The 26,510-nt window shown below is 38.0% G+C and overlaps 1 protein-coding gene across 1 annotated transcript; it reads right to left on the bottom strand.

The window, feature by feature from the left end:
- Nucleotides 1-576: 576 nt before the first annotated feature.
- Nucleotides 577-26,510, bottom strand: SLC13A4 (solute carrier family 13 member 4). The gene is made up of 16 exons (XM_074902037.1): nucleotides 26,205-26,510; nucleotides 20,168-20,296; nucleotides 17,428-17,564; nucleotides 16,722-16,903; nucleotides 15,922-15,976; nucleotides 14,266-14,305; nucleotides 13,524-13,601; nucleotides 11,871-12,061; nucleotides 10,463-10,582; nucleotides 7,493-7,594; nucleotides 6,276-6,377; nucleotides 5,124-5,221; nucleotides 3,808-3,938; nucleotides 2,835-2,996; nucleotides 1,331-1,468; nucleotides 577-714 (listed from the first exon to the last, which is right to left on the bottom strand). Exons 1-16 carry the CDS (start codon nucleotides 26,301-26,303, stop codon nucleotides 577-579), a joined length of 1,902 nt encoding a protein of 633 aa, XP_074758138.1. The 5' UTR covers nucleotides 26,304-26,510.

The following is a 26,510-nucleotide window of genomic DNA, read 5'->3' as shown; positions in this document are numbered from 1 at the left end:
ATGTATTTCTGTCCAGGCCATATAGGTTAGGTGGGAAAGTGTTTTTTTGCCAACACAATGATGAGTCACCTCAAAAGATGAATAGTCATTTGCCTTGTAAAGAAGTAGGCTTCTAGAACTCTGGCTTTAGGAATAAGACTCATCCTTCATTCACTGTAAGAGTCAGCAGTATGACTGAATATCCTACTGCTGTGTACAGCAGTGTATGTATACTTGTCTGCTGTCACTGGAGTCCTATATGCCCTGTTTTCAAGTACTACGTAATTGTTCTAGGGCAGGAAAAAGCCATAGGCAAACAATTTGGAGGAGAGGTTTATTTCAGAGTTATGGTGTCACAGGGAAAGCAACAATAGAGCAAAGCTAATCTCTCCTTTTAATTCACACTGATTTTGAGAACTGAAAAGCTTATGCAGAAGACCTCCCTGTCAATTTTCTTCATGGTTTTGCTATGGATCCTGGCTCTATGTATAGATGCGTTTTCTCCTTTCTTTAACATGTGCAATGTACGTTTTAATATTTTGTCCCGTCTTGCTTTGGTCTTGCACTTTTTTCTTTTTTTTTTCTTTTCACCGCAGATTATGTTTGGCTAGTGATGTTGCTGACCGCTGCCCATACTGGAAAAGTATTCAACTGGAAGAGTCTAATGCCCCAAGTGTTGATTGCCACCATGACAACTGCCAGGCCAATCAGATTTACACCCAGGCCAGCTTTCACCTACAAAAGCATCAGAACATGATCAATGACAACTTGATCAAAACTAGTTAACATAGAAGAGAGAAGGCAGTAGGGTGTATATATGTATGTATAGTTTTATGTACACTGTGATTTTTACAGTCAAAAAAAGCACAGTGAGTGTTACGTATCAGAGTGTATGTTGTGGGAGTATTCAGGAGTTAGTCAGAAGTTGATGCAGCTCATTGGAAAACTGCTCAGTTTGTCACAAACTCAATCAGATAATCAGAATGGGGAGTTATACTACACATAGCAGGGTGATAACTACGTGACTTACTGTGGAACTATGTGATAAATCTAATTTCTGATGCTCTCCGGTGCTTGTCTTAACAGGTCAGTCCAAAGGACTGTGTACTCCTGTTCTCTGGTACCTCTTTAGACCATTACATTCATAAAAAATAAAGATGAGAAATGTGCATATCCTACAGCAGATGTGTGGATGTTCTTAACCTGACAGCTTGGTTGCATAACAACAATGCAGATCAATATGACTTTATATTAGCACCAATATCATCATTATTATTATTGCCTGCTTTATGTGGGGACAAGGTGTTCTGGTTGGGAAGCATGGGAAGATACACCCGATCTTAAGACTTACCATATCTTTAATCTGGCAGTGCCCATAACTGAAGACAATGGCATTTGGAGGATTACCCACTGGCAGCATGACCGCAAATGAGATACACATGGTGACAGGAATCAGAGTGTATAAAGGGTTGATAAGCAGGGTTTCTGACTGGAAGGAGAGAGGGAGAGAGTGTTTCACTTAACCGATAAAAGCCACTGCTCACAATTAGGATGAAAGGACCCTCTCCGCTTTATGTGAAGATCAGATTCTGTGAATGTCACTGCCCTACTTTCTAAACTTAAGTGTGGAAGGTTTATTTGGTGGTTTGGTGGTTTGGTTTTTTTTTTTAGAGTAGTGCTATAGTTTGTAGCTGCTCCAGGGATTTCTTGAGACATTTCACACCGAGGGAGGGTGGAGATTGCTACTATTATGCTGCCTTTTCTCTTTCTTCCACTTGTTCTCCATGTCATTCTGTGTTGTGTCTTCTGGATCTTAACCCTGACTGCCACTTTAGTCTTCATCAAGAGAAGTCACAACTGATTGACACAAATAACTTCTTTCTGTTGCTGAAGATACTGAGACCATTATGTAAAGTCATCCTGAATGGTTAAGAATACTAGTTGTTCATAGTCCAAACTCACATGGTGAGAAGGCAGTAATGATGGAATATTTGTTACAGTGGACTAAAGAATAGTCCTTCCACTGCAGCCTTCACTGCACCTTTCACTGGTGGTGAAATTCTGTATTTTTGTTTATATTGCTATGGCCTAGTTTTATGTCAGAGGGGAAGGGGAGGAGGGTGTTCACAAGGCTAACTTCATTTTGTAGAGGGAAATGTTTCCAGGTTACTTTTACAGTCAAAAAAGATACACTGTCTTAAAATGTCAGTTCAGACTCCTAAAGGTAGATTACTGCTCTAAATTTCTCTTTAGGAGAGTCTCTTTCTTCATGGAGGAGAAATAAATCTGAACTCATAAGCCATACAAACATAATTACTTATTTTCATCTGACTGTATCTTCCTATTACCTCAGAGCTGTTCACATAATGTACTTTGGGACAATCCCATAAAATTTTTGTAATAGGGAAACGCAATTAATGACCTGCATTCTTGGTAAGAAAAGTTTCACATAAAGGAAAAGAAAAGAAATTACAATTTTCTATAACTGGTCTTCCAATATAGGATGAAATTTGTATCTCTTTCCTCTGCCTTTGTCACAGGTCTCCAGATTCTTTTCTGTCCCTTACAAACATCTCTGCTTTCCATGCTGGATGATAGTACTCTTACCAGATCACCCCCTTGAACACATTTAAATCTGGAGGGATTTGTCTGAGAGGTAGTGAATAAATTTCTTGGTGCTAAAATATGCTTTTGGCTGCCCAAGTTTATTGTTTTTCCAAAGCCCAAGACTGCAGAACAGTAACTTGGAAACTGAGTCTGGCTTTCATGCAGAGTGCCAATACCCTGACATCCTGAAACATTCTCATAAACATGTCAGGAAACAACAGAGTAAAAATGTCGTTGTTTTTACTCACCATGCTGCATAAAATAGGCAGAAAGATGGTTATGGTTGCTGGATTACTAACAAACTCTGTTACCAGAGACACCAAAATGCAGGCCAGCAGAGTTACAGCCCAGTAGGGAAGGCTGCTCAGGGAGAGCATTTGTCGTCCAATCCATGTAGAGAGGCCAGAGGTCTGGGGAAAGGACAGAACCATAAGAATTAGTAAATACTCAGTGTGTTTGTAAAACAGATTCTTCTCTTTGGGGCAGTTTGCATCAGAGGATCCCACCAGTAAATAAACAAAGTTTAGGTCAATGTTTTCTTGCATTTGCTTTTGTTCAGTAAACTGGATTTCACTGCAGTGCCTAATAAATAGTTGTCCGAAGTAGCAAAGAGATACATTTGGCAGTTGATAACATTAAAAAGGCACCAAGTCTGATCTTCCCACTTTCTTCAGCATGTGGAGTATTGCAAATTGGTGATGAAGGTTTGCACAGGCTGGGTAGAATTCATTTTGAGATTAAAATACACAGATTTAATTGTCTACATGTAGGAGTCTATAGGAGACCAGAATGTGTACTCATGAATTACACTGAGTTTAGATACAGTCAACAGAGCCTGGAGTGTGATTTGTCCAGTCAGGGCTAGGAGCTTGACTCAGTTGCCCAAAGAGGAGCATCCAGTGGCAGCTGAGATGTTCCCCCTCTGTCTGGGTAGCTGCTAGTTGAGAAGGTGTGAGGTCTCCCTCAGATCTCATGCCACATCTGCCAGTCTTGCAGGAATATGTACATATTCTAAAGCATCTGAAATTGCACAATTGACTTAAGTCCTAACCATCTTTTTGTTAGCTAGATCACTGTCTATTGAGTGAAGAGAGTAGGGACTAGGTTATATACAAACTTGAAAGTATCCACATTGTAAATCCAAACTAGGGAGCATACAAAGGCACAAAAGTACAGGTTTATAATTTTTTTAGGAAAGAGGATAAAAATCTAAACCAGTACCTTGCATCCAGCTGCTAAGGCATAACCTCCTCCAACCAACACTACAATCTCCCAGGGCATAGTCTTCTGAAAGTCCTTCCAGGTAATGATGGGATCCACTGTGTTATTGTCTGTTGACTTTTCACCATCTCCTATATCAAAATAAAACAAGTGTGTGACCAGTATTACATTGACCTTTTTGCAAAGATCTTCACATTTTTCACACAGGTAGGAATAATGTAATGTCAATGGGAGTTATGTTGAGAACTATCTTATCTGTGAGAGAGGTGAAGAAGAAGTGCGAAGCATATTTCTCTGGTTAGCTCAGCCTCAGAAAATGCAGCATATTAATTCCAAATATCCTGACTTCCTCTTGGCTGCTCTGTTGATGTGAATAGTTATAAACCTCTGTGTTTCATTCGATCACTTTTTGAGGGACTGTGCGCTCTGTTGTGTATACTGTGTTGTGCATACACATGTGCAAATTATCTGTAGAGTACAAAAATGGAGTTACAGTTGGATTATTTTCTCCATGAAGGGCATTTTCTCTGTCCAGTAGGCCATGAAGCTTGATAAAGTGCATTTATGTCCATAGGTTTTATGTGAGGACATTATTTTTTTAGACTTCTGAGTGTTTTCTTCAAGTAGGAGTTGCAGCGTGTCATTTTTACTAAATGCTGCATAATATATGTCAGTATAAAAAAAACCCCACATCAATATACATTTGTAATCTCTACATAAGACTATGCAGGCAATTCTGTTTTCATACAGGCCTGCTGAAAGTCTGGCACAACATACTGATCAATACCACCGAGTGTTACCCAAACATGAATGTGAAATAACAATCATTGTTATTATCAAGACGACTGTGAGAGAAGCATTGCTCAAAATTGGAACTTTGTCTGACATTTACTGACCTCCTTTATGTTTATGATATTATCAATTATTTCTGCTGTATAAGTGATGACCAAATTATTTACTAGAGCCTATCTTCAGCCGAATTTACAAACATCTGCCTTATAGTTCTCTGCAAGGAACTCCATCTGAACCTTTCCTAAAACTCAGTCCTAAATTTTGATAACTGTTAACAGAGAAGAGATGGTGGCCTCAGGTACAAGATCTATTTGTCATCTGCTGGTTGAGCAGTTATAGAAAATTGTCATTTCTTTTCCTTTATGTGAACAAGAAAGGGGGTTTGTTGTAGGAAGGGCTGGTATCAGAGGAGAAACTGAACCCTGACCTTTCACAGTAAAAATCTCTTGTTTTAACATTTTACAGAGAATAGAAATAGGCGCTGGAAAACATGCCAGATAGCTTGCTTGCTGCATCTCCCTCACCTTTTTCCTGTTTTCCAAAACATGGCTTTTTTGCTGGAATCAGGAAAAGGAGAAAACCAAGAAATAGAGAGACAGTGGCATCAGTCCGGTAACCTTTCCTACAAAAGAAACAATGGGGTTAACAAAAACAATGAAACATTTCCAAACAAGGTACATGGCTCCAAACAAATTTTTGCAGGTGAAGTTGTATTTCCACATTTTACTAGCAGCCCACTAGAAAAATATGTCTGCATATTAAGGATACAAATTGGATTTTATTCCCATTTGTTAGACTGACTCCTGTAGCCAACTTCAGTCACTGCTCAACAATTTTTAACATTCCAGTGAAAAAAAGAAATCCCTTTTGGTTTACAAATGTATTAACACTGAGGTACAGAGAAGTAGTGTGTTTGCTAGAAGCAGGAAACAGTAAACACATTCTGGGGAAAAAGCCAAACCCAAGTGATCCTTTGAAAATGGACTGTAGATTGATTTTAAATTAAATGTTTAAAACTCATTCTGAAAAAGTATTTTGAGGAGTGCCAAACTTCAGAGTTCCTCAGGAAATCCCAATATTAGAAATTGTTTTTCTGACAAAATTAGGATGAAAAATTAAAATAATTTTATTCAGTAGAAATGTAAACAAAATTTCAAATCACTTATTCTTTGGTATACATTGTGTGTTATAGTTATTTTTAATATAATTTCTTTCAACATTAAAAAAAAATTATTTGCTTCAGTCACCATTCTGTGTAATATTTAGTTGCACATTTTCTTGATAAAATTTATCTTCCAAAAAATACAGGTTTTGTCAAAAATTATTCTTTTCAAAAAATAATGAACAAAAAAATTTTGAATTACAGTTGCAATCTATTCCAGTGACAGCTTCTCTATGAATGCAGTAAAATGTTTTAACTTCAGAATCTGACCCTCCTAGTTTTTACATTTGAAATATGTTTACTTTACTTTCTCAAGTCACTGCTTACTGAGAAAGAATACAAATTAAACAGATGTAGGTTAAAAATCAAAAATCTTTTTTTACCTTTAAATCTTTTTATTTTTTACCTCCTTGTTAAAAGTGGCTGATGGTGTTTTTAAGGCTAAAAGTTATTGCAGAAAACCAGAAGAAGCAAGGCCATATTCTTGTGAAGATGTTTAGGGAATTTCACTTACTTCTCAAAAAAAGATGACCATCCGGGTACAAAGCCAGGTTCACGAGTAAACCAAAGCAAGGTCATTAGAATGAAGAAAAATCCAGTCACCATCTCAGGATAGCTAGAAATAAAGGCAAAAATAAAATCTAGGAATTAAATTAAAGGTCTGTTTGAAAACTGCAGAGTAAGTTCCAGAAGAAGTAAGAAAGGAGAAATTGGTTCCAAAAAAAGAATAAAAACCATAGGGAAAATAGAAAGGAAGATTAGTTTGTATTAAGGAATTCTACATTTGGCTCTCAGCTGGGAACCATCTAAATCCAGTTGAAAATAGACTAAAAATATCCGTCTGTATTTGCAGTTCAATAATTCATGAGTAAGACCTGAAGGAAAATATTTGTAAATGCTTGTTTTGTATTTGCATTATTATCTGATTAAATGTGTTAACAAGGTAAAGCTCATGTTAATATTTCACTGTAAACACTTTCTATTGTGTATTTTAAAGTTTAGAAAGCGTAAGAGCAAATGAAAATGTAAATTAGCACAGATATTTTAAACACATGGTATAAATACAAGGTGACTTGAGGATACTGAATTTTAATTTGGGATAGATTTAAATTATGTATGGTTTCATATTTAGGCACAGTCTGAACAATGGTCTGGATTCATTGTTGATCGTATTCAGCAAGTTGATCTGTCAACATTTCAGCTGAACACCACAAATGTTTTGGGAAGAATGGATTTTATGAGGTATCATCCCTTTTGAAAAATGAAAATCTTGCAAAATAATCTTTTCAAGACACATTCCTTGCCACCATGAATAAAGATTGTGGGCAACTGGGAGGGTTGGACATCTCACGGCATGGGAGATTGCTGCGAAGCACTTGCTAACAGTGAGTGCCTGAACTGGGAAGAGGGGTGCTTTAATGATTCGGTTTGTTCAGAGATAGAGACAAACCTTGACTCAGATAATCTTTGGATCCTGGTATAAACCTGAATGTTTCCTTTTATTTACTTTTTCTTTAGAAATAAATAAATGAGTAAATAAATGCATGCTTGTAACAAAGTCTTAGATTTTAGTTAATTTTTGCATTTAGTTCTACTCCTATCCTGGAAAAGAGAATAAAGAGCTGACAGTTTAAGAATAATCTACATGAGCCAAAGGCAACGTGGAGGATAATATGAGAGGATGGTCCTGCCTAGAGAGGTAAATTTCTGAGGAAGGCAGGTCTGTTTTACCTAACATTTCCCAGTTTCTTATATTCTTCTTGAATTCTTCTCTCTGACATTTCTTCCCGTTTGGTCTTCTTCTTCTTGCTCACAGAACAGGTCTCTTTAAAACTGAGGTAGATAGCACAGTAAAATCAGACAAGGGCATCAAGTGAAAAAAAAAAAAAAAGTAATAAAAAAATAACAGCAATGAAGCAAACCGAGAATTCAGTTTCCAAGGGCTCTTGAGCAAAGATGTGGCTGGGGCAAGGCCTGATGGCAATGGAAAGGGAAATTACTGCATGTGCTTTTTGCATAGTCTAGTTTCCAGATCTTCTGAGAATCAATCCTAAACATAGTAGGAAGGTCCTCAGGGTGCTCTGACTAATACTGACTGGTATCACTGAGCCATTTTGAGATGTGACTGGTCTCCATTTGTGCAGGCTTCCTCAAACAGCTGCTGGTGGCCAGATTTTTCTGGTGCCAGAAACCTCTAAAGGCTGTGGCTAATTTCTTCATCACATGGAAAGACCATGACAGAGGACAGCTATCAAAAGATTTTTTAGTGGGGGAACTGTAATGCTTTCCAGTTGGATCAGGCGTTTCCAACACATATGGGGCCTGGTCTGACTTTTGAGCCCAGATTTGACATGAATATTCAGGATTCACAGTAAGTAATAGGGGAATGTGCTGAAGGTCCAAATAGCTTTCATGAGCTGTCTGCTTCTACTAATATTGTTTATAAACCAGGCACAATCAGTGTAGCACCAAATTGCCTCTGTCACAGAGGCCAAGGCAATCAGCCTAGTGTTTTGTCATGGTGAAAAATACCTGCACTTCTGCCAGGAGCATACGAGCACAAGCACATTTCATAGCTGAATGTATTTAAATCTGTTATACCTTTGTGTGAGGATTAGGTGAAGCGCATAGTTTATTCAGATTGCCTTCATAACAAAGCCTGCACATTCCTAATTAAAGTTAAGATACTTGCAGGCTCACTTTATCCTTTTTGTTTTATTCTTTTGAGCAGCACCGCTTTGCTGTGCTTTGAGCCACAAACCTCTGCTCCAGCTGTACCCTCTGTCACACAGAGGTGTGCAGTGGGTTGAGAAACCTCTGCAGCTAAACTAGTCTAAAATAGGCTGTAGCAGCAGGGACTTCAGTGACTGAAGTACCATGGGAGCACAATGGCCTGGTTTTATAGCTGCTTCTGTTATATCTTAATATCTCATTTCGTACCTCACTAGAGATCCATGCCATAGCAATGGCCAAACCACGGGCTACGATCTCCCTCCATGTATCTGGTTAAGGCCAGATTCTCAAAGGAATTTGCATAGGTCAGGATGCAGGCAGGCCCTGTCTGGTTAACAAAAAGTCTTAAACAGGCTTTCCATTTCACTTGTAAATAGCCATCTATGTGACAGTTGGTTTTAGCACACTGAGCACTGCCCTGCACTTAAGGGCATTTAAATTTCCTTGCAAACCTTTCTGTTAGACTCCAGTAAAATCCACCAGCAGTAATGCAGCTGCTGGAAGAGACCAGCTATATGGTTTATAATGCCCAGTTCTATAGTAACAATTCTACCTTCAGCTCTGCTTTGCTCGCAAAAATCATTTTGTGATTGCATTATCCTTTCTCTTTGACCTAGTCTGTAGCCTAAAAACCAAGTCTGACATGTTCCAGCTGAGCCAAATAGACTAGACTGGTGACACTGGGCTTCCTAGGGAAAAGCATGAATATTACGGGAATTCTGTGCACATTTATTCACAGGCATTAGGCAGCTCTTTCAACATTTTATAAGTGTTTCTAGGCTTAGGAGGATGTGAAGACAGACTATCGTAACCAAGCTTCTAACATAATATATTCTTTAATGAACTGCCGTGAACAGGAGTCAGAGATTAAGGAGGCTTGGAATCAACCAGTACTTCTCAAAAAGTCAATAATACTTCAGTCTCTGGTATTATTTAGAACAATATTAATCAGCATGAGGTCTTGGATGCAATGTGGAATTTCAATTATATTTATTTTGTTTAAAAAAATAAAGTAATTGAGGGTCATGTTAGGGCCTGTTTCCTCTCAAGATTTAAAAAAAAAAAAAAAAAAAAAAAATTATTTTAGCCTTTTCATTTGGAACTACAAGGTTCAAGAGACTGACTGAAAGAAGGACATGGAGCTCTTCACCTCTAAATTACCTCTTCAAATCTAGTCAAGGTCAGCAGCAAACAGAAGTCATTATCATTTTATTCATTGTCTTAGGTGAAGTAAATTAGTGATGTCAGTTCAGCTTACTTTTAAGAGTAAACTAAATGAAATTAAGGTCACTTTAATCCTGAGTAAATATGTCTGCACCACAATTTAATGCAGATTAACTAATCCACTCTAAATGCACACATTTAGTCAATTTTCATTAACTTTGCTGAGTACCTCTGCAAAGAGAATACATGGTGCAAATTAACTAGGAGACTGAACCTTGTTCTTATTTTGGGGCTAAGGGACTTACTGGTATCAAAAGGTATTTGTCTCTTAGGCTGTGAGTCCTTTCCACTTTAAAGAGAAATATATATGGAGTCTATTTAATTTTAACTGGCCTTCCATTAATTTTACTGAACTGGGGGCAGATCTGAAAAGTAAGTTCCCTTGCAGTTATTTTTCTATTCATCTTTTAAACTGTACTTTTCCAAAAGGACTTTTAACAAGATTTTTGGTCCACAGTGAGATCCTCATGGTCATGAGAGTCAAAAACTCAGTTGAATGCATAGTGAGGATTTCCATCAGCAATACTTAGGCACTACACTCTCAAGAAATTATACTGTACACTGCTGTCTATGAAGCACAGCTAAGCAATAAGATTTCTTCTGGTAATTGTTCTGGCAAGAAGAAGGAAGTTGTGCCTTAGTTTTTGTAATTTCCAACTGGAAACATCTTTATGAGACAGGTTCTAGATGAGCCACAGATGATCTGCTTTTGTAATCCACGCATCTTGAACAACCTGCACTCACTTGCAACCCAAGAACAGCCAATGCATCCAGAACCAAGTCAGGACCAACATGATGAGGGAGATGGGAAAACTGAACAAAAACCAAGTTCCAAAATTCACAACTTCAGCATTTGGGTAGTGACTGTAAAGTTAAAAAAAGGAAGCAGAAGAAGTTAGAATGGTAAAAGCACAGGCACCTCCAGTATGCACAGATGCATACACACATATATGTATATATATTTGTCATGACATGATAGAAAAATTGCATCAGTATGTATTTGCAACAGCTGTGTTACATGTGCATAGTGAAACCAATTGCCAAATAAAGTCGGTCATTGACTGTGCCTCACCAAGAGTAGAGCAATATAGCATTTCACACCTTTAAGACCAGATGGTCTGGATTGTCTAGTGAGCTTCAAAAACCCTTAGAGTTAGCAGGAGTGAAATTCTGACTTTACCTGTGGTTTTCGTTAAAGCTCTTTTTAGTGTCAGCAGACTTTAGAATGATTTCACACAGAATCTCTTTGTATGTCTTATTGTGGACCACACAAATAACTATAGTCTCCTGTCCACTGACAAAGATGTCTGATACACACATTTGAGGGAATTGTCATAACAGCAAGATCTTTAGAAATTCTGTAAAATCCAAACCCCCATGTTAAAGATGGCTTCTGAAATTAGTTTTCTTTGCTACCATCATTTTAGAGGGAGAAACGAAGGATACCATGGCAGCAGGGGCAGAGGTAAATGATCAGAATCCGGTTTGAGTTTGGACGCATATCTGTTCATGATGAGAAGTACCACCGGTCTTCTGACAGAGGTAACATTCATGTCTTTCAGAGCCCTGGGCATATATGATAAAGGAAATAGCTGATCAGAGAGCTGCCTCCCATCTTCTCCGAAGCAAAGGTGTAAGGCCACACTTCTAAGTTTATTTATTTTTGCACTACATGTTGAGCAGCCCAAGTAACACTAATGATGCCTTTAGGTTCACCATAAGAATAAGAACCTGCTTTCTAAGAACCCATAGAACAATTTGAAGCTGATTTTATGACATTTCTTCTTTTGTGGGCATTTCTCTTTATCTTCTTTACTATATCTTCATGGCTTTAGTGTTTACTTTTCCAGAGTTCCTGCTCCCTTCATGATAATTTGTTTGTAAAATCAAAAGAAGTTGCTGAAAAAAATTAAATGCTACCACATGCTGAGGAATTTTTATTTTGCATGGAGAAAGACATAGATATGTATTAATTTAAGCTCCCCCTTTCAATCATTAACCATTAGTAATAACATTAGAGTAGGAAACAAAATTGCCTTCAGAGAGACTGTCTTACAAAAGTTTCCTTGAGGCAGTAAATAACCCATGGGGAAAGCCACAGAGGTGGTAACGACCCCAAACACCATTCTCACACAACCACAATATCACTTACTTGTTAAAGTGCTCTAAGAATATGAGGCTAGTGGAGGTCCCTATGATGGTTGTCAGTCCTCCAATTGTTGCTGCGTAGGAGATACTCAGTGAGAGGCATTTACAGACCATGTGGTCATGTCGGGTTTGATACCGGTACTTAGTGTTCAGGCCCAGTTCTGAGGGCTTAGGAGGCAGGACCAGTATCTGAGCCTGTAAGGGGATACATTCACCAGAGAAAGCAAGTGATCAGAACAGCAGCCCAACTTGCTCTAATGCCAAGGTGATACTGGTCCCAGAGAAACAACAGGTTTGTGTAAGAGGGGACAGTTTTTTTCTTCAGGGATTAACTGTGATCAGAACTAGAAACCTGTCCAGGGGCCTGAAATTGCCTGGCCTGTGGCAGAAATGTAGGACAAACAGTAATCAGACTTCTGGCTGTGGTTTGGGCCAGCTCCAGTTCTGACTGGAATCTCAGCAGGATACCAAAGCCTTCGTGGGCTTCAGGGGAGGGATGCCAGCACTGCAGCAGTAGAAATCCATAATCCTTGAGGTTTATGAGTCGTCATGTTGGACTCAGAGCCTCTAATTAGGAATGGAGTGCTAAAGGTCTCAGAAACGGCATGAAAAAGGCTGGACAATAAGAATATAGAAGAAAAAAGACGCAGGAAAATACTGCTCCAAAAGAAGTTTTCTTAGCAGTGCCAGGAAAGTCTCCGTGTTGGTTAATAAAGTTCTTGTACTGGAAAAAAAGGTACAGAACTTCAAAGGACTTCACATGCAATCCAAGGCTGTCATTTAGGATCAAGAAAAAGGCAGCAAGTGGTTCAAATGGATTTGTTAATTTATTAATTTGCGTTTATGTAGTAAAATTAGTCATGCCATAGGTTCATCATCATTGTGTGGGTACCCTGTCTGCAATCTGTGTAGGTTAAAAGTTGAAGTGAGTATACTAGTTACAAAATAACCACGGTATGTGTATGGGAAATGGGTATAAGAGGAAATTAAATATCAGGAACAGTGCATTAGCCTATTTTGGAAACATATATTCAGATTCTTTTGAACTGTGAGTGCAAATTTGTGTGCTGATTTTAGCCTAATCTTCCAGGACATCAATTAAGATGCTACATAATTATAGTCTAAACAAAAATCACTTTTTGGATCCACTCACAAGAAGTAGAAATACTGGAATGGACTGATGTAATGGAGGATTTTGAGGGTGGATATTTGTCAAGACAAAAAGGAGATGGATACTAAGACTACCTAACAAACTGGCTGAACAGTTCAATGGTCCATGCGTGCTGCTGGTTTAGTTCTGAACAGGATTTTGTGTGACAGGGACTGTTATTTTTGAGTTGGGCTGCTTTCCAAGGAGGCTTTGCAGAAATAAAGTGGGTAGAATAGCCAGATAAGAAGGGAAGATTGTGATCACATTACTGAATGTAAAGCTAAATGAATTGTATTAGCCACTGGGGGAGAGGCTTCTGAACATACCTTTGCTGGGGGTATTTAAACGGGAGCAAGAACTAGCAAAGGGCCCAGCCATGACTGCTGTAAGATGATGGAAAATGATTCCATGTAACACAGCTTACAAGGAACAAATATGAAACAGTTGGGAGCAGATGAAGTTCATGTCTGTCTTTTCCCTCACGCCCCAGGTCTAAGATCTCCTTACCTGAGGTAGGTGCTGCCCATTGCTCTTAGAATTCATTGTTCCAATAGGGTTGGCTATCATGTGCACACCATTCATACTCTGTAGGGAGTAAAATGCCTTCGGATTAGTATTTCTTCCATTCCTAGGGGCACTTAGATTAGAATTTATGATGGTTTCTAAAGGTCATGGATAGTGGACTTTGAAAAAAAAACAAAAAACAAAAAACAACAAACCCACACTAAAATTTCAGCTGTAAACTTTACACTGAAAAAAAAAGGAGATTTTTTTTTTATAAAACTCTGGTTTTATTTTAAAGTGATCTTAAAAGTGAGTTTATAATAAGTTTAGGTCTTCTCCCTCTGCCATGTAGGCGAATCGAACAGGTCGTTTGCTAGAGACTATGACCTCATTATATGCTTAGTTTCTAGTAACTGAGATGTCTCAGCTGCAGAAGCAGGCAATACCTGGACAATAAAATAACATTATCTGAACTTGCTAGAAACCATATGGAATTGTTAGTGTACTGACTGAATCTCAAGGTCTCCAGCAATAAATACAACAAACACTACGGATCTAACGTTCCCCAACTTCTTTTGTGCAAGCAGGCTGATAGTTTAAATGCAAAGCAGGACACTCTGCCAACAACCACTACTTGCTTGAAATAAAGGAAACAACAGTTTGTTGCACAGCTGTGTGGACTCTGCTCTGATGGTTCCTGCATTAGAATACAATGTAGCTCAGAAGATACTACCTATGACAATACCTTTGAATGCATCAGGGAGCTGAAGTCAGTAGTAGTAGCACTAAAAACAAACAAAAGAAAATATACTTTAAAAATGCATGTTCACCCAGCTCCCTCAAAAGGCACACATCATGGGTAGGAGAGGCAACATCTGCAGGAGAGCTAGTGCCTACTGAAATGGTGAAGAATACCATTTATTAGTGCCTCTTATGTTGTGTCTTAGCCAGACACATAAGGGTCATTAGGTTTCACAGCTCTATCTCCAGCTGTGTAGCAATGGGGTTCCACCTTCCATGCAAGAAAAATTATGTATTCTAGGTAGTATATACCCCATTATAGTAATGGACTCCATTCACATTGGAATGAATCACCATGCAATCCAGCTCTACCACTGTCTTGTTCTATTCAAGTTCTTCTGCCGACCTCTCCAATGCTGTTTCTGAGCACCCACCTGTAGTACATTAAAGCCTTCACTAAAATCTGTCCTGTGCAGCACGTGGACCATGCAAACAATCCACTGAACTTTTACTTTTACATTGAAAACAGATTTAATTCCAGAAGATGAGCTACTTTTCTGAACAAATTTCAAGCTCTTTTTACAGTAATTTTTATAATAGCTCTGTTATGCAATATCACATATTCTTCCATAGGGATTAAAGGGATTAATGGCACAATGCCAAATTGAAAAATTGATTCTATACTGCACAGAAAATATAGCTGGGATAAAAAGAGATAACAGAGGAAATATTGGAGAACCTGTTAATCTCCAGAATAATAAGAAAACTATTTAGATCTTGCAAGTCATCAAAATGTGCTCTTTGAAAGATAATGCTTATTTCAAAGTAAATTTTTAAAGGTGTAACAAGAACTTGTTTTGCTTTTATTTTGAACAGTTATGAACAATATAGAAGGAGCTCAAGAACAAACTCTGTAATTCATTCTCACACGTTGTAAGAAAATGCTCCTCAGGATTTATCTATAGTTTTAGGAAAATTACTTTGTATATTCTCCTGTGTATCTTGAGCTGCTGGTTAATTTGATAATTTGACAAACAAATTAGTCCTTGCCTTAATTTGCCCTTTTCACTTTATTAGATTTTACTCCAAACAGCAACCAGGTTGAAACTGTTAGCGTTTCAAACTTCTGAAGAACTTTGTCTATACTAAAATATATATTTTACAGGGTTTTTTTGGGGAGGAGGGGTGTTTTTTGTTGGTTCCTTCTCCCCCCACCTTAAATGCTCTTGACAATTCACATTTTCCTCAAGAATCCTCTGTAAGTGTCTTCCTTCTGGATATGTCCTGTGGGCAGTCCATACTGTGCTTGAGTCCTCTCCATCACTGTTCCTTCAGGGGAACAGAAATAAAACTCTATGGATAGCACTCTCTTATACAGCACAAATACAGACTTCAAAAGATCTTTCAATTCCTGAAAAACAATTTCCTTCTTTCTAAAATGGACATGGTGTTAAAAAATAAATGACTACTGGGAAGCTTGAGTGAGATCCAGACCATTACATTAATCCAATTTCTCATATAAGCCTTCCTTGTCAGTCACATCTGAAATATTCATTTGTAAGCTTCTGCTTGCCCTTCCTGACTCTATTCCTGGGTTCATCTCATTGCAACCTGTGTAGGGCTCAAATCTCCAGTCGTGATGTACAAGGTTCATTCTTACTCCTCATTGATGAAGATAAGCTCCAGTGAAGGTTGGCCATGCTTTTCGCTGAGACCTGCAACAAAGGAAGAGAAAGCAGCCCTTGGGGTAAGAACTGAGTTGAGCCCATGGGCCACAGCACTGAACATGGAGAAGCTATTGCAGACAAAAGTTTGTCCAAACCCTCTCAGTTTGTGACCTTTATGAAGCACTTTATTGTGTTGTATTGTCCTGATCATGTGCCTCTGGCAATTAAAAGACTATCATACCTAAGTATGGGCAAGGTTAGATGATATTATTTTCAGTCTGGTATCTGTGAATTGAAAGAAGATTTTTTTTCTTCCCAAATCCTTTCTTTCTGGGAAGGAATGAACAAAATGAACCTTAGAGCTCTTATCAATGTTTTTTTGTTGCACCTGCTCTGACCTGGGCAGCCTGGAACGTCAGGGATAGAATGGACAAGCATAGGATTGTCACAGAGTACACTTTCAGGCCTCTTCTACATTTCTTTGACTTTCTTCTCAGAGGTTTCCTTCCATCCTCATGAAATACTATGACCTAAGAGTTTATGACACACAAACTCCAGTACATGGCTTAATTCAACATAAATAGTTTCCCAACTCCAGTTTTCCAATTACATCTTGAAACTTTCTTTCATTTTTTGAAAGAAGTATCAGAGTACAAAAAGAAAAGGTCTGGACAAACGTCTTTGGCGGTACAAGTCAGACAGCTCTGACCTTGATAGAATTTGCATAATGTGTATCAATGTGTGTGGTCACTGTTACACAAATGAGAAAAGAATGACCAATATTGACAAATACCTATTGGCTCGTTTTCTTCAATAATGGTGCTGCCTGCAGTACTGATGACCTCATGCTCCTCCTCGGCATTCACTAGCTCTTGGAGCACTGCCTCCACGATTGGCATCACCATGGCTGTGGTGGATGTGTTGGAAAGCCACATGGAGAGCACCGTGGTGCAACACATAAAGCAAAGAAGCAACCTGGAATACAACACAGGGAAATCTCCTTGAGGCACTTTCAGAAATATTGAAGGTCTCCTTGCCTAACATTTTCATTAATAAACTGATAACAACATGAGGTCTATTTATTTTTGTGGGTTCCAAAATATCATGCTGGGCACAGATAAAACACTGACAATATATCATTGGAAGCTGTTTGATGCCCCAGGTGAAAATCAGCATGTGATGTGACAAACAGTGATTTCAGCATATACAGGATTTAAGCATCCTTTTGTGTTTACTAAACAACAGGCAAAGAAGGAACAGAGAGACTAAAATCAGTATGAGTAAAAAAGCAAAGGGACAACAAGCCAAGGAATGGGAAGTAGCAGAAAGAGGATGAGAAAATTTTTAAGCTTTCAAACTCCGAAAGGAAAGGTGGGTAGGAAGAAGAGCACCAAACCAAGGTAGATTTTGCCCAGGGATGGGAAAGTCAAAGTTGTTATTTGCTGTTTCAAGCTGCTGCTGTCAACTTCAAATTACTCTGAAGTCAAAGGCTCACTCACATGCCTGGCTTTGCCCCAGCCATCATGACCATGCGCAGAGCGATACGTTTGTGGAGATTCCACTTTTCTACAGAAGCTGCCACACAAATAACACCCATGAGGAGCAAAGTGGTGTTCTTGAAATATTCAGCAGCCACCTGTATTAAGGGCATGGGGGAAACAGGTCAGTTAAAAAAGCAGTAAATAACCTACAAAGAGAACATGCTGAATGAGAGGAAAAATAGTCTTGTAGATTTTTTTCCCCTAGAGAAAGATTGACAGGAAGCTGGAGAAAATGAGGAATTCATAAGTTAAAATGTTCTTTTTAATCCTTTCATGTTGTGTTTACAAATAACAAGGCTCTATGCCCACTTGTAAGTAGGTTTCTCAGCTTTGAGGAGATCAAGAGAAATGTTACTTCTTTGAGTTCACTGTTCACTGCCTGCAGTTTATCATACTCAGCTAGGCCCAGACTGAGACAGTCACAGACAAACCTCTGTACTGAAGGCAGCTAATTCATGTGCTTTTTCATTCTGCTTTTTCATTCTAGAGAAGTTGTCTATCTCGTTTGTATTTCTTACATCTTGTACAACTGTTGGGCAGAATGTGGCATCCCTAGAACCTACAGTTTCAGAAAAAATTGCTTTGGGACATGCTCTCTGAATGCAACAAAGAAAGTTTGGGATATTGCTGTGACGATCCATGAACCCTGTGCCAGAACTTTTCACAATGGAAAGCCATCTCCATTGTATCAGGAAAATAGGGCAAAGTTTCAAAAAAGAGAACTTTATATGAAAGGACATGAGCAAAGATCATCAGCTGGCTCAGGAAAAAATTCAGAGACCATGTATGGTCCTATAAAGCAGCATTCCTGAATGTGGGGCTTGCTAAGATACAAGAAAATGTTCTGTGAAGTGACTGCAAAAAACAACAAATGAAGCAAACCAAAACATTCACACATTCTCTCTTGTGTGACAGCAAACAAAATGGGAGAAAATAAAAGTTACAAACAGATGCTTAGAGTTCAGCTAAAATTTTCATTTAATTCTGCTGAAATTTTTCCCAAGCTGTTGCTGGAATATTTTTCAAAAAAACATTGTTTCTTCAGTTTAAAACTATTCCTCTAACCAAATGTAGGTGCCAGCATTTTAAAACAATTAAACAATTAAAATCAGTACAAGCAGTGTTTTTTCCGTTGTCCTCAGTTATACTAACACTCCTCCATAAAAGTGCAAGAATGACACTAATGTTATTTTGTGAAAGCTGCAGCAAGTTAAGTATTTAATTATACGTATTTAACAAATCCCAGTGGTGACCTAAATAGACTTGGCCATCACAGCTGTGTGCCAGAACTTTTTTTGGCTTTCTTCCACTGGTTTCTTTCTCATTAACTTACTTTATTTTCCTGCTACTTTGTTAAAAAAAAAAAGATCTTGGACTGAATGAAAGGAATCCATCAATCCAGCAGCACAAAGAATCTGTTGTTTTCCTTTATTCTTTTCACAGCCATTTTGAAGAACCAAGTGAATACTAATATTCTTATTAATACACATGTACACATATACAACACACTGGCTCATGTTCTTAAGCCCCTGTGACTTATTTGTAGCTTAAATTGCTAGGCGAGAGCCCTGGGTTTCTTTAGCATTCCAGAACAGCAGACTGGAGATACTGCAGCATCATCGGAGTTGTTTATTTTAAAATACAGGGGTTTGTTACTGTTCTTAAAGCAAATAATATATTTTCTGCAGTAATCTCACTGTCACTTAATCTGGTGTTACACTGAATTTCTGTCAGGCTGCCCTTAGATTTTCCTTCTCCAATATACTGCAGAATTTCATAATGAAAATGCATAACTACTTTATGTTAGGAAAAAAAAAATCCTGAAAATATTTAACTATGTCAGTATGGAAATGCATCTGATTATATTACATACTTATACCACTGGGAGGACTAAAACAGGTCATAAAACTCTTGGTTCATGCTTGGCTCCATCCATTTGTGGGTATACCCAGTGCTAGATTGTGCTAGAAATTCAACAGTTTTATGGTTGTTATATATTTTTCTGTGTTCTTATCGTATTTCTAGTCCTTGTAAATCAAGTGTGATGCCCCCTCACCCTCAAAAATTAGAGGAAAAAAACAGGGGAAAAAAAGCTGTAGATGAAATAAAATGAATCCTGGACATATCATGAAAGAATGTAACATTCAAAAAAACCTCAAGTAAGCAAATTCAGAACTGATCATAGAAACTTTTTTGTACAGCTACTCTTTTGCCTTAGAACTCATGGCTACAAGGCAACACTAAGGTTACAGCTTGGAAAAAGGACTAGACATTTACCTGGATAACAAAATTTCTAGTCTTACACAGTAAATAGTAACTAGTTTTAGAATATGTAGCCTCTTCCCTTATACATCATCTATAATAGATATAATTGGAAGAAAACTTTACAGTTTATCCCATAACTGCTTTTTACACGGTTTTGGAGGAGGGAAAGGATGAGATCCTTTGATGCATAGGTTTGGGGCATTATCAGTGGTGCAGTAGCTAACAAGATGAACGGCCCTTTTTGCAAATATAGCCTTTCCTATATCTGTGTTCAGTAGAAGAAGGAGCTGGTTGGCCCAAGTTACACATTACAAGATGTACACTTCTTCCTCCCATACCTCTTAGTCTTGCTAGTCCGCTAAGATTAGTTTTATTCAAATAATTCACTGAGATAAAGAATATTAAATGATAAAAATGTGCACACTGGTCTGACCTCACTGGACTTCATGACTCCAAAAAGTGGGTATAGGAAAGCAGGGACTAAGGCTGCTGCACCAAGAGGTACCGCTTCAGAAACCCAGTATACAGCTGTCACGATCAGCACGTAGGCACATGAGGCTTCCTGCAGGGAGAAAGCAGAGAGGTTATGTGTTACTGCCCCATCCCCTTCTCTGGAAACCTTGTGAACACATTCATAGGAATCATCAGACTGCAGGTGCCTGGACTTATAAAACTCAACAAGGACTGCTTAAGGACCCCTAAGATGCAGCTGTTTGGGTGTGAAATCTAGGTTACCACCTGAAAGGCCAGTTCCAGCAGATGATGCAGATGAAAGGTTTTGCACATAGGCTAGGGCAAAACATTGGGATAAACATATTTATCAGCAAAATAACAGTTCCAAGTGTATTTACAATTTTGTTTGATTTCCATAATCTAATATTTACCAAGTGTTCAAGCATGACTCCTCAGATTGGTCCTGTGGAGCTAGTATATCTACATGCCTTTCTCTCCAATATTGGACAAGAACAGGAACCCAGAGTTTTCAGAATCAGATGAGAATGTTCACATCTGCCACAGACCCTTGGAAGAAGACCACAGACATAAAAGGCTTAGAGGCAGTGGGTTAAAAGAGTTAATCAAACACATTTGCTGCTGTCCAAGGTTCAGGGAGAGAAAGTCACGACAACACTGTGATGAGCATTCACAGAGAACTGGTATATGATGAAGAAAGGTACTATCTGCCGAATATTTTTACAAGAAAATACAGCTAGTCCACCAAAGTCTTCTGGTCCATTTTTAGATAGGTATGTCTTTATTTATGGCATTCAGTGGAGTTCTCCTTAGGGTCAGTTTGTTATGCTTAGAAACCTGGGGATATTTCCTGCTAATAATTATAGAAATTACCCTCAGGAAATTGTTTTTCCTTCCCTTTCCCAAATTTAAAGCTAGGTCCTGTACTGGGTCTAACTGGCAATTCTGTGGAAGCTAGTCAGTCTGCACATATTTAGAGCATCTATAAATCTACCTGTTCATTATTCACTGGATGTTCCATATGAATTTATTGAGCCATATGGATTCATAGCTCACAATGGCTTTTGTTTAGAAAAGTCACTGTTCACAAATTGTATTTGAGTGTGTTAAAATAAAAATTCATTACTTTTGTTTCTTGACAGGATGACTCCCAAATTAAGTGGCTTTCAAGAAGTCACACAAGCAATTCCCACAGATCCTTATGTAATCACGAGTGTGTATTACACTTCATTATTTTTACCATCAGTTTTGTGAACAGCGTCTAAAGTAAGACTATACAGGGATGTGGTTTCAATGGAATGAATCAATAGGCTGTATTTAAATTCACATTTCTACATGTCCTTTCTACATTACCTCTAACAAAAAGCCACAATCAGCTGTTCCTCGTTTTTAGTACAGCTTATAGTAATAACAGACAGAACACAGCCCAGCGAAAAAGTTAAGATAGATTGCTATGTGCAATTTCCTTTACTTGCTTAAAAATTGCAGCCAAGCTTACTCAGAAGCTTGGGCTTAAATTGGCTGCCAGACCTTGCTCTGACTCCTATTTCAGAAAAGTGTAACATTAAACAGTTCTGATTCAGATAAGCAGTTCCACCAAAATAACTGAAATAAAGCTACCAGGAAAAATAATTTCCTTGAATCAGATGAACTCAAATTACTTTAGAGACTATAAAAAAAAAGCTATTGGAGAAATTTAGCTCTGGATTGTTCCTGTATGGATCAACAAGTACTCTGAACCACACAGAAATGTGCATATTTGTTTCTCTCCCTTAAATTTTATAGAAGAGTGGTTTAGGTTTTAAGCTCTTCAGTACAGGTTTCACTAGTCCTCTGTGATCAGGTCCTTCAGCAAAATATTACAATAAAAGATTGTACTGGAGTTGTAGCTTCATTGCTACGAAGAAGAAATTGTAAGAGAGGCTAGAGAAGGTTGGCTTAGAATGGATGAGATCAGAGAGGGGTTTTTTAATATTAATGGATTATGAAATATGCATTTCAGAAAATGGAATTGCTATGCTGTTTGAAACTCCAAAGACTGGTGTTCAGTTTGTGACAACTTCAAGTGATTATTCAGTAAAAAACCAAACAAATAATTTTGACTTAAAAATGGAAATAATTTAAAAAGTGAGACAATATGCATTAGAGATTTTTAGCCCTCTCTACTAGGAAGACAAAATGTTTTAGGATGAGAGTCACGGAGCTGATGGACTGGCTCATGATCATTAGCCAAATTGCTGCTCAGTTGCCTTTAACTACATTATACTTCATGGTTAGTATTCCACAGAGAGCAGAGCAAAGGGCTATTTTTGTGACCTAGTGACTGACACATTTTTTTATTTTTTAACTCATTAGTTTCTGCTAAAAACCTACTATGTTTGCATGGGGTCTGTTTGACACCCAGCAGTTGTCTGAGAAGAATAATGCTTTTTAATGAAAAAGTATTGATTTTTATTTTAAAGCAGTGCAGATAAAAGATCCAAGAGATATGTTTTGACAAAATAATAAAATTAATTTCATCCTAACCTTATTCCAAACTATTTTCTTACTCCAAAAATATACTTTTTTTTAAATTTCTTTGAGCATAGATTGTTATATTCTATTGCTCCTCTGTGTGTAGCAATAAAGTAGACAGTGGAAATGCAATAGGGCAAAGGGAAGTTGCATCTCTATCAAAACCTATCTGGGATAGGCACTGAGTCTTTGTGTTTCCTACGCACTAGGCTGTAATTGGTTTACAAACAAAACTAAAATAGAGCACATTTTTAAATGGTATAAAACTGGGTAGCAAGTACTAGGAAAGCCAAGTTTGATAATCTCCACTAAAAACTTAATCAGCTTGTCTAGCAACTTTCTTTCTTTCTTTTCTCAGTGCTTTAGACCATCTCATTTCCAAGAGAAATCATATTAATCTCTTCTATTTAATCAAACTGAATTTACACATTTAATGGTCACCAGAGGTACTAAGTACCAGACTGAAGTAATGGCTGTATAATTTTAACTTATTTCACCCTTCTCAACTTCTTGTTGTACAGACAAAAAAATTACTGTTTAACCCACTTCAGGGCTTGAAGCAGGGAATAGGAAAACATGTGATGGTTGGAGGGACTACCACCTGTCTTCAGTCAGTCCCTTAGGGGAAAAGAAATGAGAAACTGAAAGGAAGACATGGCTAAAATTTCCACAATAAGGGCCATGCATAAAATTTTTGTAACTAAAACATCTGAGGATCTCAGAGTGATTACAAAGAAGGAAAGATTCTTTGTTGGAGACTTGTCCACTTAAGGATGTGCACTGTGTATTTTGCATGCAGGCACATGAGTAATCTGCGCAGAGAAGAGGTAGTCTATCCTCTGTACTACCATCTTTGAGGTGATGAGGTCAGACTATAATTCCCTCCCTTCAGCTTGTGTAAATAAATACAAAGGTGAATGAAATAACGCTACCTGTGGCTGTTCAGAGTGTGTTCTGTGCTTTAGGGTTCATTCTGCTGATTTGGTATGTCAAGGTGACAACATCACTTGATGCTACAGGTCTCACAATGTACAGCAACCCTTGCTGACTTTTGAGGAGTCATCCACATGTCCTTGATAGGGTTCGGTGTGGCCACAGGATCAGCAGTTATAGGAGATCCTGCCCACGGCTGACCAAATTCATGTGGTATGCTTTGTGGTATCACTGGTGGCTTTATGAAAAAAGGTGGATAAAGATGAAAAAAGAAGATGGAAAAATGATCCCATGTCACTGTTAACAATGAGGGAAATAAGGATAGAATGAAAACCACAGATTGTAAAGCACACAATGTTTCTTTCTGTATGTGTCATGACCTGGAAGGCACTCATCCATGTCCCGAACTTGCTCTACAAGTCATAGGTCATATATAAACTTTGGAGAGGGAAGAAGAATTCAAGCAAATGTTCTCATTTATTTTTTATCCAACTGTATGTTGTCACAAAATAATAGAAAATAAACTGTGGACATTATTCCCACTAGCTGTATCTACAAACAGTTCTGAGTCCTCATGATCCCTTTAATTGCTTTTGCCACTATACATGTAATACTCCTTTGACATTTACAGAGCTGTGATGATATCATCAAAGAAGCTGCAAGCTGATTCCTTGTAGAAATGCAAATGTAAACCAACTGGTAAGACTAATCTCTATAAAAAAGACAGAAAACTAATATAATTTTCTGATAAATTAAAATGTAAGTAAGTCAGCAGGCTACAAATTTAATCTTCAGGTTTAAGAAATAATCATACTCAATGGGTTGTAACAAAATAAATACTACACTCAACCACTTCAATAGTGTGTTGTCAACTGAGTTTATTTGGTGTAGATGTTTTCTTAATATCATTACAAACATTTGTCCAACTCTGTATCAGATTCACAGCTATACTTCAGCATCTGTGGTCATTCATGTATATATAAAATGGATGTAAAACATCTGATGGTTTTTCATATCACTTTGCAGTAAAGCAATGCCATGAGGTGCATAGTAATAGCACAGAGGAGCTTGTACTGTATAATAGTAATTCTTGCAACAATACTGTCAGTGAGCTTCTGTTTCAACACCCATAGGACGCTATTACAATTCCCTTGGTTATTGAAGAGTTTTCTTACTGCATCCTGTGCCTCTGAATCCAGTAGGGAGCAAACATGAATGACAAATTTTAGTGCAATGAATCTAATGTTTCCTAGGAGAGATTCTCAAGGGACATGGAGCATGATGCAGTTACAGTGCCATATGGGCATGCCAGGGAGTATTTGTTCTTTATGTCACCCTTCCAGTGACATTGGGGGAGATTAAACGTTCTTTTAAAACAAGCCTCTGTGAAATGGTGAGCCCCGCTGTTCTCTGAAGAAATGCATGATTGTCTATCATTCATTTCCTCTCTCTCAAAGAGATGGAAAACTGCTATAAGAGGACAGCCGAGATGATATACATTGAAATTCAGAGCAGAAAATCTCATTCAAAGTGCAACATACAGTTCAGTGGTGTAGGAACATTTCCTTTCTATGAGTCTTGTTTTTCTTTCCAAACCAAATACTACAGTTTTATTTTTGAAAACAGCTATACAATTAATTTCTAATCCTTTGCATTTCTACTTGATAAAGTAGTAGTATTCATAAATCCTCTGGTACTAGAAGGAAGAATTAATCTTTAGCAGGGTAGAGGAAGGAATGGAAAATGCTGCACGATTTGGCCAGGGTTATCTCTAGAACTATGGAAGCACCAGCTGTAGAATTTTTAATGCGTTGCAAATTTTGATAAGTTAAACATCATCCCTGTAAGGTAGGAAAACATTGTTATTCTATAATTTACAACTGCAGAGGTGTGCATAAAGGAAAGCTAACCACATGGCCAAGGATATTGAGTAGCTCCAAAACTGTCAGGAATGCAGCTGCATTCACTACCATTCCCTTCTTTGTACTGTTGTGTACGTCTCTGAGCCATAATTTATTAGCCGCTGTCAGAGCTGCAGTGTTTCAGTAGAGGTACCTACACCTGCTTCAGAGTAGTCAATGCCATGTATGGTGCTACATGTCTGTCACTGAATCCTAGTTCCTGACTCACTTGAATTGCTACCCTGTAAACCCACACTATATTGACAGTCCCTCCATGCATACTTATTACTAAAAACTAATTACACTAAAAGTATTCCTTTTAAGGAGCCCTCAAAATTTTATGGATATGTTTATTCTGTTCCCCACTCCATACACACATTATTGTAGAAAAAGAAGAGATACAACATTCCTGCTTTAAAGTAGTGCTTTATTAGATTGACATGGTTCTTCAGCTCTGCTTGTGACATGACTCAGGGTAGCTCTGGTTCTTACTGTGATGATTATCAGTCCTTCAAATTTGAGTCTTTGATTTTTCTAAGAACTATGCTTCTTTAGATCTTTGCCTTTCTTTTTGCACACTGCAGACTTATCCAACATGACTACCTACTGCACTCAGAGGATTTGATAAAAAGAAAATGAAAATGTACTTACACTGCTGGGGTATAAGAGTGGCAGAGGAAGCAACAACAGTGGAATGAGAACAACAAGCAAGAGATTTCTGGATTGGAGAAACTCCTTCATCACTGCCATACTCTTTTGCTTTCTGGTGGCTTTCTTCTCCTTGGGTTTCTTCTCCGGTTCCTCAGATACTCCAACTTCCACTTCACTTTTTCTTTCACCTGTGTCTGGATTTCCACAAAACGTCTCTCACTGCCTCATTTCTATCCCTAACCAGTTACCTAAAATAGCTTTCTTAATCTCGTTATTCTTCAATCTGTTGTTTTGAAAAGTTTTTCA

This window comes from Athene noctua, chromosome 3, assembly GCF_965140245.1.
Source record: "Athene noctua chromosome 3, bAthNoc1.hap1.1, whole genome shotgun sequence".
Classification (NCBI taxonomy): Eukaryota; Metazoa; Chordata; class Aves; order Strigiformes; family Strigidae; genus Athene; species Athene noctua.
This window is presented reverse-complemented; position numbering and strand designations above follow the sequence as displayed.